This window comes from Canis lupus, chromosome 13 (assembly GCF_003254725.2).
Source record: "Canis lupus dingo isolate Sandy chromosome 13, ASM325472v2, whole genome shotgun sequence".
In the NCBI taxonomy this organism is placed as follows: Eukaryota; Metazoa; Chordata; class Mammalia; order Carnivora; family Canidae; genus Canis; species Canis lupus.
This window is the reverse complement of record NC_064255.1, coordinates 5,814,534-5,824,842: the sequence shown is the minus strand read 5'-3', so window position 1 is coordinate 5,824,842 and position 10,309 is coordinate 5,814,534. Positions and strand designations below refer to the sequence as shown.

Sequence of the window (10,309 nt, the reverse complement as noted above, 5' to 3'; positions counted from 1 at the left end):
CCTGGAATCGTAGAAGTGAATTGCAACCCAAAATAAAAGTCAAAATGAGAGCAAGAAAAGGGAGAAGAAACTACTACACCTCTCTTGAGATGAGTTGAAGGAATTTCCAAGATGGAGGAGACAGAGAATCCTGCCAAGGCAATTACCTTAGTGATTGAATCTGGAGTTAGGGATTATGGGACTCCTAGAACATAGTGATTTTCAGATCACTTAGTTCCTTCGTTGTAGCAAACACTGCTGGCTGCATACGCAATATGCAGCAGCAGAGGAGCCTCATTTTAAAGATGTGGGAAAAGGAAGAGGAATAGCCTCATATCTTGGAACAACTGTACAAGCCTTGGCTTGGCTACCTTGACAGCCAGTTACATGAAGTACCTGTAGTAAGCGTCTCAGTTACCCAAAGAGTAATACATTCTTAACTTGTCAACTGGTTCTTAAGTTGGGAGTAATAACTGGGTGATTAAATGAGATAATATACACAAGTTAGAACAGGGATGGTTAAATGCAGTGTAGTGCTCAATATGCATTGCTATGGTTGATGGTGGAGTTATCAATAAACTGCTGACCCTGTTCTCTGCCAAAGTAACTTTTTTTTTTTTTAAGATTTTATTTATTCATGAGAGATACAGAGAGAGACAGACACAGGCAGAAGGAGAGGGAGAAGCAGGCTCCCCACGGGGATGTGGGACTCGATCCCAGGACCCTGGCATCATGACCTGGGCCAAAGGTAGACACTCAACCACTGAACCACCCAAGCACACCCCCAAAGTAACTGTTTATAACTAAGATTTCACTTGAACAAAAGCTTTTCAGGATTAATAAATTTGGAAACCAGTGCTGGAACATCCTAGAATCAAGTCACCCCAGGCTAATCTACAGCACACATGATTTACTGATACTGAAATAAATGTATTTTGAAAAAAATTTACTAAGAGTGATTTCAAGTAAAGATAGATATCAGTAGCTTCCCATGTATCAGAGGGAGGCTCAAGCCCAAAGCTTAATATTTTCCAAAAGTGACATGGAAGCTTCACTAAGGACAAATACAGTGAGCTGGAAAAGCAAGGGCTTTGGAATTAGACACATCACAGTTTGAATCCTGGCTGTGCCACTGAAGAGTTTTATAACTGAGTAAATCACTTGATCCCACCAAGCCTTGTTGGCTCATCTGGAACATGAGATAACACCTACCCTTAAGGGTTATTACTATAAGGATTAAACAAAAGAAAAAGAAGGAAAAGGGACTATGCAGAAGCCTTTCCTAGAGCGTAAGAGATTAAAATTTAATTGTCAACAGTGCAGATTCATTTTCCAAATTAAAACAATCTTTTTTTTAAAATCTCCCCTCCACCATGTGGACATAGTAGGTAAATTATATTAGTAGAGTTTCCTGAAAGAGCACGTTTCCTACAGCAGCCATTGTCCTGTTTTCTTGATTACAGGACAACTTAATGTTTGTATCTCAATGAAAAATGGTATCTTGGCACAGACACCTATTTTATTTTACAAAGGTCAAAATGAAGAATTTCCATAGAGCTCTGAATGGGAAAGATGTCACATGCTATGGACGTAGTAACGTGTTGAGCTAGTATAAATATCAGACTTTCTGGGAAGTTCTTTCTATCCAGAAACTGGTAATAAGCAACATAAAAATAATTTTTCAACCTCACTAAGATAGGATCATGTATATTTCTATATTCTCTTCCAAGCTCTGATTTCAAGGAACATAGAAATTTCTTATCTAGTTTGGCTTTTAGATTTAGTTTTTCAAAGCTTGACTTAAACATAGACTTTCTGTTGGTTATTGTGCATTGTATGAGTTTTAACCTCATTGTGTTCTTATTTGTTTCCTTTGGCTGGATTTGCATTATTGCTGTTTTTTATTGAGATTTCACCATACAATATAATTTCCATTTCTATACCTCATGAGTTGCCATGAGAATTGTTAGCCAACTGTGCAAAACGATTCTTTGTAACCATTTTCTTGATTTGGAGTGAAAATAAACATCCATGTATTGAGTACTTCCTGAGTACCAAGCACAGTACTAGATGCCTTCCATATGTCATTTCTAATCTTCAGAACATATCTCTATAGTAGGTACTGTCCTCTGAAACAGCAGCAGCATCAATAAATGCCTTTGTTATTGATATTGGAAGGAGTGTAACTTTTGAGACATGAACTAATTCCTTACTGTATTTTCACAAAGAGAATAGTGGAGAAATTTTACTTTATATTTAAGGTTTTATGGCAGTCACATAGTAAGGATTTCTGTTATATATGGAACCATATTTGCTTTATTAAAAATAACAAAAAGATTTAAAAATAACCACTTCACAATCTAGGATGGCTACAATCGAACAGAGCAGGAATAACAAGTGTTGGCAAGAATAGAGAGAAATTGAAACCCTTATGCATCACTGGTGGGAATATAAGATGGTGCAGCCGCTCTGGAGAGCAGTTTGGCAGTACTTCAAAAGTTAAATATAGAGCTACCATATGACCCTGCAATCCTGCTCCTAGGTATATACCCAAAGGAATGAAAACATATGTCACATAAAAACTTGTATGTCAATGTTTGTAGTATCATTATTCATAATAATCAAAAAGTAGAAATAACCCAAATGTATATCATTTGACAAATGGGTAAAAGTGTGATATATCAAGAAAAGAAATATTACTTGGCAATAAAAAGGAATGAAGTGGAAAAACAGTCTACAATATGAATAAACTTGAAACCATTATGCTAAGTGAAAGCAGTCAGTCACAAAGGACCACAAATCATGACCCTTATTTAGATGAAATGTCTTGAAATCTGTAGTGACAAAATGATTAGTTGCCTGAAGCTAGGAAATGGGGGGTGGGGGAATTAGGATTGGTGACTTCTAATGTATACAAGTTTCTTTCAGGGTTGATAAAAATACTCTAATGAGAGAACATATATAAGGGCCTGAGCCCAGGCCTAGTGAATCAAATTCAACAATTAATTATTCCATAAATATTTGTGAAGGAATTTTATTTGCTCAATTTATATGCTCTTGAAGTCATAATGTAAAAACTTTGTTTAATCTGAAGAATATATTTTGTAAATCTAGAAAGTCATAATTTTATAATATGAAAGTACACTTGTATATTAACATGTCTGCAAAATTATGCATTAGTCATATTCAAGGGAACAAAGAAACTATTTCTTTTCCTTTCCAACTTTGGAGGAAGGATAATAACTATATATAAATAGAAATACAAGGTCATCGGGAGTGGCTTATCTGTTACTTATACAAGTTGCTAACAAACCAAAGGAAAAGTTGGCCTTTTCAAGAAGCCATCTAGTGGTTTATTTTCACATTTATAGTTATTTATTTTGCAACACAGTTCGTTACTTGTTTTTTACATCACTCAAATGAACTTCCTTGAAGGCAAATGTGTGAATCAAAAAGTAAGTTTGGAGCTCCAAAGAAATCTAAAAGAAACTTTTAACTGTAATCTGATTAAATGGACCAAATGCTAAAAAGTTCCTGCAGGGACGCCTATGTGGCTCAGCAGTTGAGCGTCTGCCTTTGGCTCAAGCTGTGATCCCGCTGTCGGGGGACCAAGTCCCACTTCGGGCTCCCTGCATGGAGCCTGCTCCTCCCTCTGCCTGTGTCTCTGCCTCTCTTTCTGTGTCTCTCATGAATAAACAAATAACTAATCTTTAAAAAAAAAAATAAAAAGTTCCTGCAAAGAATCCTGTACTGTGATATTGACAAGGCAAATGCGAAGGTAGTGAGCTCTCCTTATGTGCCGTCCAGAGGTCTTTGATTACACCGATAAATATGTGCAGTTTTCATTTTCCGGAAGGTCATAGGCCTTCCAGAAATCCCCTACATACACAGTTACGTAACAGATGGGTAGTTAGGTATTATCCTTGACCCGCCACAATATTTTCACGGTGTTTGTCATGTCTAATACAAAGTATCTCATCCAGCAAAAGAGTCATTTTCTCCTAGGAAGTATTTAAGATGAGCAACATTTTTAATGAGGAAGGAAGCTATACAACGCCATCACCTTATATGAGGAAATAAAAGTATAAAATGAGATGACATAGACGGTGCAGAGGTCAGAAAGCTCTGCTGCCAAGGGCGTGGGCCTAGGTGGGATCCGGTATGTAAGAGGGGCAGCACCCGGCCTGCTGTTTCTGTAGCTCATGCTCTCGCATGAGCGTCTCGCATCTACATTGATTCCTTCCATGTCTGCGGCATCAGTCTCAACACGGTTGTGTCTGCACAACTTTATACAGTGTTGGGAGGGCTCCCATAGCACCCGGGGGTTTGCTTTAGAGGTAGGCCACAGGAAGAGTGCCACTAAGTTGAAGATGACATTTACTTTGTATTATTATTTGTTATTTCTTAATTTAAATTTTAGTTCACATACGGTGCAATATTAGTTTTTGGAGTAGAAGTCAGTGATTCATCACATATGTATAACACCCAGTGTTCATCACAAGTTCTTCCTTAGTGCCCATCACCCATCTAGCCCATCCCCTACCCACCTCCCCTCCATCAACCCTCAGTTTGTTCTCTATCATTAAGATCCCACAGCTTGTTTCAATCTCTCCTTTTTTTTTCTCCTTCCCGTATGTTCATCTGGTTACTTTCTTAAATTTCACATATGTGTGAAATCATATGGTATTTGTCTTTCTCTGACTTATATCACTTAGCATAATAACCTCTAGCTCCATCCACATCATTGCAAATGGCAAGATTTCATTTTTGATGGCTGAGTAATATTCCATTATATATATATATATATATATGACTTTCATAAAGTAGGGAAACTCTTGATGAAGTTGACTTTCAGAATGAAAGTAGGTAAACTTTTCTGCAGATATTCTGCAGCTCACTTTGTATTCAAGTTGAAAGTGAGATTATCCTGGGTTACCTAGGTGGGCCCTGACTATAATCACAGTGCTTTATAAGAGGGAGACCGAGGAAGATCTGGCACAGAAGAGAAGCCAATTGTAATCATGGAGCCAAAGATTGGAGTGATGAGGCTACAACCAATGAATACTGGCACCCCCCCCCAAAAGTTGGGGAGGCTAGGAAGCAAATCCTCCCCTTGAGGCCCCAGAAGGAATAGCACTGCCCATAGTTTGACTGCAGTCCAGTGAAACTGATTTTGGATTTCTGGCTCCCTGACCAAAAAAGGAATAAATCTGTGTTCTTTCAAGCTGCCAGGTCTGCGGTGCTTTGTTACCACGGCCATAGGAAACGAAGAAGCGCTGCCAGAGCCAGTTTGTCCAGAGTGTGCCTAAAACTGCCAGCTTAGCATCAGAATATTCTAACAAAAAATAAGCAAACAAACAAAAACCACGTAGTACCAGACTGCATAGGAGATAAAAACATTAAAAAAGTATTTTCCTTGAGGGGCGCCTGGGTGGCTCAGTTGGTTAAGCGTCTGCCCCTTGATTTCAGCTTAGGTCAGGATCTCAGGTCTTGATCTCAGGACTTTGAGTTCAAGCCCTACATTGAGCTCCCCACTTTAAAAGGTAGGATTTCATTCCTGGATCATCGTTTATCCATTTATGTCACCTGAGGCCCCTGTGCAGGCGGGATCTGAACCTGGCTTTGGAATCAGGAATCACATTACAGGTAAATTACAGGTCCCAGAATGGCTTACCTCCAATCTTTACCGCTATGTGACCTTGGGCAAAAAATTTAACCTCTAAAGGCTCATCAATTAAAGGAAAAAAACTGGTACTCAATTCAAAGAGTTGCTGTGGGAATGAAGTAAAATAAGGCATGTAAAGTATTTGGCCCAGTCCTGACTTGATGTGAGTATTCGATAAATCTTAGCTGCAGACACTGGTATTGTTATTCAGGGCAACTATCTTCTTCTGCCCAGGGCTTGTGCTTCCGGGAGGAGTGCCCTCTGGGGCTGTGCAATGACCAGCTCGCTCGCGTGCACGCACTCTCTCTCTCTCTCTCTCTCTGGCCCTCCAGAGTCTGGGGATGGTTCCCACCTGCCACACATGCCATTGCTAAAAAGTGATAAAAAAAAAAAAAAAAAAAAAAAAAGTCGACCCTGCTCATCAGCACACAGACTTTGAGATCAGTCCTAGCAGCATCGTCCCCTGATGACCGTGGGTTTCACACTCCGTATGTGGCACCCTTTCCAAGCAGAGCCCCTCTGCTTCAGTGGAAAGACCAGAAATAAAATAGTCCTAAATCTCAGGGCAAGTCCTACTTGGTTTCCAGCTCATTAGGTGAACTCTAGGGCTATGCAAGGCACTCTCTAAATGAGCTTCTTTCCCTGTTCGCAGATTCACAAAACTCTAAAAGCACAGAGGGAGGGTCTTACAAGCTCCTGGTAACCTAACTCCTTGTTTTTCAGTTGAAGAGACTGAGGCCCTGAGGGTAAGTAAGCAATTTGACCAAGCTCACACCAGAAGTTGGCATCAGAACCAGGATTAGACTCCTAAATCCGATTCCTCATTTGATTTTCTTCAATTTTGACCTGTCCATGCTGCCTACTCAATGCTTTGATTGCTGATTCAAGTATAACCTCATTGCCCTGCCACAGACTTGGATCCCAGGTGGGACAGGGAACTGGGGCTTCCCGCAGGCCCCCGCTGGGCCATGCCTTCTGGAGACGCCCAGCACCGTCCTGTTCTTCTTTCCTCGGTGTTGCCCACATACCTGCACTGTGTTCTGTGGGTCAATCAGCCTGATTCTTTCCCAGCAAGAAGAATGCAAATGACAGTCTTGCTTCCCACTGACATAGCAGCTCTGTCTCCCAAATCCTTGTTCACTGTAGACATCTGTAAGGAGGTGGGTGAACAGGACAAAGCCAGGAGAGGCAGGCCTATTCTGAGAACATGCTTCCTTCAAGGAGCATGATTGTCCGGGCTCCTCCTGCGGGGGACACTGATGGCCAGAAAGGGGGATGACTCTTGCTGCGAGCTAACACTTCTCCTTAAACCTCCCCACTCTCTCTCATGTTGCCATCAGTGAATCTCCGTGAGTCACCCCCCCTTCTCCCTCCCCCCTTTTCTGATAAAAGTTTGAGTAAATGAAACGTGGGAAGTTTGTTTTGTGTTGTGTGGCAGGGCATCTCAATATCTAAAGTAAAGAAACCTTTGAAATCATTCCCCTGGACAGTTTTGGGAAGGATGTTGCAACCACCCGGACATCTCATCTTATTTTCCTAGGGTGGGTGTGTTATTTGAACACCCTGTCGGAGTTTCATTACATTTATAATTACTCCTTTCACCTTACACAACAACCTTTTGATAACAATTGTATAACTTTCTTGGGTTTCTTGTTTCTGGCTTGATGGCCAAATCTGGAACTTGAAATTATTGAGGCTTTCTACTTTTTAATCACTTAGATGTGTGTAATCTGACAGCTGAGGAAATGTGGCAATACCTTGCATTCCATTGTTGAAAATGTCACCCCTGAGGTCACATGTGACTGCCTCATCTCCAAACTCAAAGGTATCTTCCCAGCCTCTGTCAGTTGACTGTTGAAAGTGACAGAAGAACCAAAGTAAACCAGCCCCCACAAACAGCGCGAAGTGTAGAGGAGGGGACTTGGGGCATGGATGGTTTCAGAAGCTCCAACAATGTGAGAACCCAGCTTCTCGCCATCTCTCTTTCCCGTCCTCTGTGTTGGCTCTGTTCACTTAATGGCTCCCAGAACACTTCCAGGTTCAAGTGCAGCAGGAAGGGACAAGCTCCCCATCTGCTCGACCTAACAAAAGTCTTAGAATCTATTCTCATTGGGCACAATCAATCCGTCGGCTTGGGACACATCCCCATCCCCGCACCCCATCACTGTGAGGGCTTCCTGGTGGTTGGAGGATTTCCTGCCAAAGAAGCTCCACTGACTGTTATCAGAATAAGGACAAGATGAGGTGCTGGAATAGCAGGTGTCTACCACCCTCTCAGCCCTTCCCCAGCATTCGATCCCCGATCCCCGCAGCCTTCTTGAAATTCTGTACTGCTGGCCTCCCTCCCGCAGTGCTTCCTCCTCCCCCTTCTCTCTGACCTCCTCTCTTCGGTTTTCTTGTCCTCCTCCGCCCCTGTAGGGTGAGGGGTGGTCTGTGGCTTCTAGCCCTCTCGCACTTGACCTGCCATCACCCCCCCAAGCCTTTACACACTGTTCCCACGACCGAGACGTCACCCCTCTCCCCACCCCTCATCTCTTTGTGCCTGTGCCCTCTAGGTCCGGGTTCAAATGCTTCTTTGTGAACCTTCTATAGCTAATTTTCTTCAAGACAAAGTCTACCTTCCCTTTCCTCTAAACTTCCCACCCGGGGCGCATCCCGGCCCCTCGCGCTCCCTGTCGCGGGTGTGCGTGTCCTGGACAGACACGTTCCTCTTCGGGGGAAGGGATGAGGCGGATTTCTTTCCCCAAAGTGCCTTTTCTAAAGACCTTCCCTTCCGGGGACGGGACCCCGGGCTGGGCTGGGCTGGGCTGGGGCGACGGCGCCCTGGGGAGGGAGCGGAGCCCGCCCCCGCCCGGCCCTCGGGGTGGAGCCGCCCGCGCGCAGGGATAAGCCCGCGGGGCGCGCGGGGCGGGAGCCGGAGTCGGAGCCGAGGGGCCACTCTCCGGGCCGCGAACCGGGCCGCCGCGCACCCCCCACCCCCCCCCCCCCCGCCATGGCGGCGCCGTCGCGGCTCCTGATCCGCGGGGGCCGCGTGGTCAACGCCGACCTCTCGCAGGCGGCCGACGTGCTGGTGGAGGACGGCGTGGTGCGGGCGCTCGGGCGCCACCTGCTGCCCCCCGGGGGCGCCGCCGGCCTGCGGGTCCTCGACGCCTCCGGCAAGCTGGTCCTGCCCGGGGGCATCGACACGCACACGCACATGCAGTTCCCCTTCATGGGCTCGCGCTCCGTGGACGACTTCCTCCAGGGCACCCAGGTACCCGCCTCGCCGCGCCCGGCGCCCCGGGGGGCCTCCTCCGCCCCTTCCGTCCCTCCGCGCCCTCCGCCCCTCCGCGCCCTCCACGCCCTCCGGCCCCTCCGCGCCCTCCGCCCCTCCGCGCCCTCCGCCTCTCCGCCCCTCCGCCCCCTCCGGCCCTCCGCGCCCTCCGGCCCTCCGCCCCTCCGCGCCCTCCGCGCCCTCCGCCCCCTCCGCCCCCTCCGCGCCCTCCGCGCCCTCCGCCCCCTCCGCCCCTCCGCGCCCTCCAACCCTCCGCGCCCTCCAACCCTCCGCGCCCTCCGCCCCTCCGCCCCTCCGCGCCCTCCGCCCCTCCGCGCCCTCCGCCCCTCCGCCCCTCCGCGCCCTCCGCCCCTCCGCCCCCTCCGCCCCCTCCGCGCCCTCCGCGCCCTCCGCGCCCTCCGCCCCTCCGCGCCCTCCGCCCCTCCGCCCCCTCCGCCCCTCCGCTCCTCCGCCCCTCCGCCCCTCCGACGCCTCCGCGCCTCGTCGCTCCGCGCCTGTCCCGCTGCCCCAGCGCAGCCCGGGGACCGTCGCAGGCGCCCCGCCGAGGCCGAGCCAGGCGCCCTCTACTCCTCCCGGGGGGTGACCGCGCGAGTTGAGCCCCCCCAGCCCCGTGTACTCCGCTCCCGTCGCGGCCCTATTCTGTGGAGGCCCGCGGGCTTTCGTGGTATCCGCAGAGCCTGTTGGTTTAGCGGGCGCCCCCAGCCATCTCCCCGCGTTCCATCTCCAGCCAAAACCAAAGGAGAGATCCCTTCACCCAGGAGTTGCTGGCCTGACCCCCAAGGCCGCGGCCTGTGCTGCGTGCTGACGGGTCTGGGCAGGGCTGGGAGGTGCTCAGCTTCGCGGCCTCCACCCTGCACGAGAAAAGACACGGCCCTGACAAGAACTTGCAAGAGAAATATTCCAGGATGGGACTTGAGTTGTTCGGTTTGCCAGCATACCTTGTATCCGCCCGGGGCTCATCCCACCTAGTGCCCTCCTGAGCCCCCGTCGCCCAGGCCCCCGTCCCCCACCCACCTCCCCTTCCGCAACCCTTTGTTTCCCAGTTAGGAGTCTCTCCTGCTTTGCCTGGCCCCATCTCTTCCTAACCGGCTTGCCCAGGAGACGTCAAATAGGGACCTGATTCTCGCTGCTGGGGCACCTGCATCTATTAGCCCACGGCGCAGGAGGGTCAGGCCGCCAAACCCAGGTGGCCGCCGCGTGGGTTTCTCTAGACACAAAGGCCCAGGGGCTCTGGTCAACGAAAAGAACCTTAAGCGTTTCTCCAAAGCTCCTGAAAACGAGATCTAGAGGTGAACCAGGCTGCCTCACAGCGCCATAAAGTTAAAACCGCATTCAGCATTTTGGCTCACGCCAAGCCCTCACCCTCCTTGAGACTTGATTTTTGGGGCTGC

The 10,309-nt window shown here is 47.8% G+C and overlaps 1 protein-coding gene across 1 annotated transcript in view; it reads left to right on the top strand.

Annotated features, from left to right (window-relative positions):
* The first annotated feature begins 8,621 nt into the window (after positions 1-8,621).
* The window catches only part of DPYS (dihydropyrimidinase), a 76,122-nt gene continuing 74,434 nt past the window's right edge, over positions 8,622-10,309 (top strand). The window contains exon 1 of the mRNA XM_035707109.2: positions 8,622-8,897. Within this exon, the coding sequence (XP_035563002.2) occupies positions 8,637-8,897 (261 nt within the window). The 5' untranslated portion in view covers positions 8,622-8,636. The remainder of the gene's footprint in view (positions 8,898-10,309) is intronic.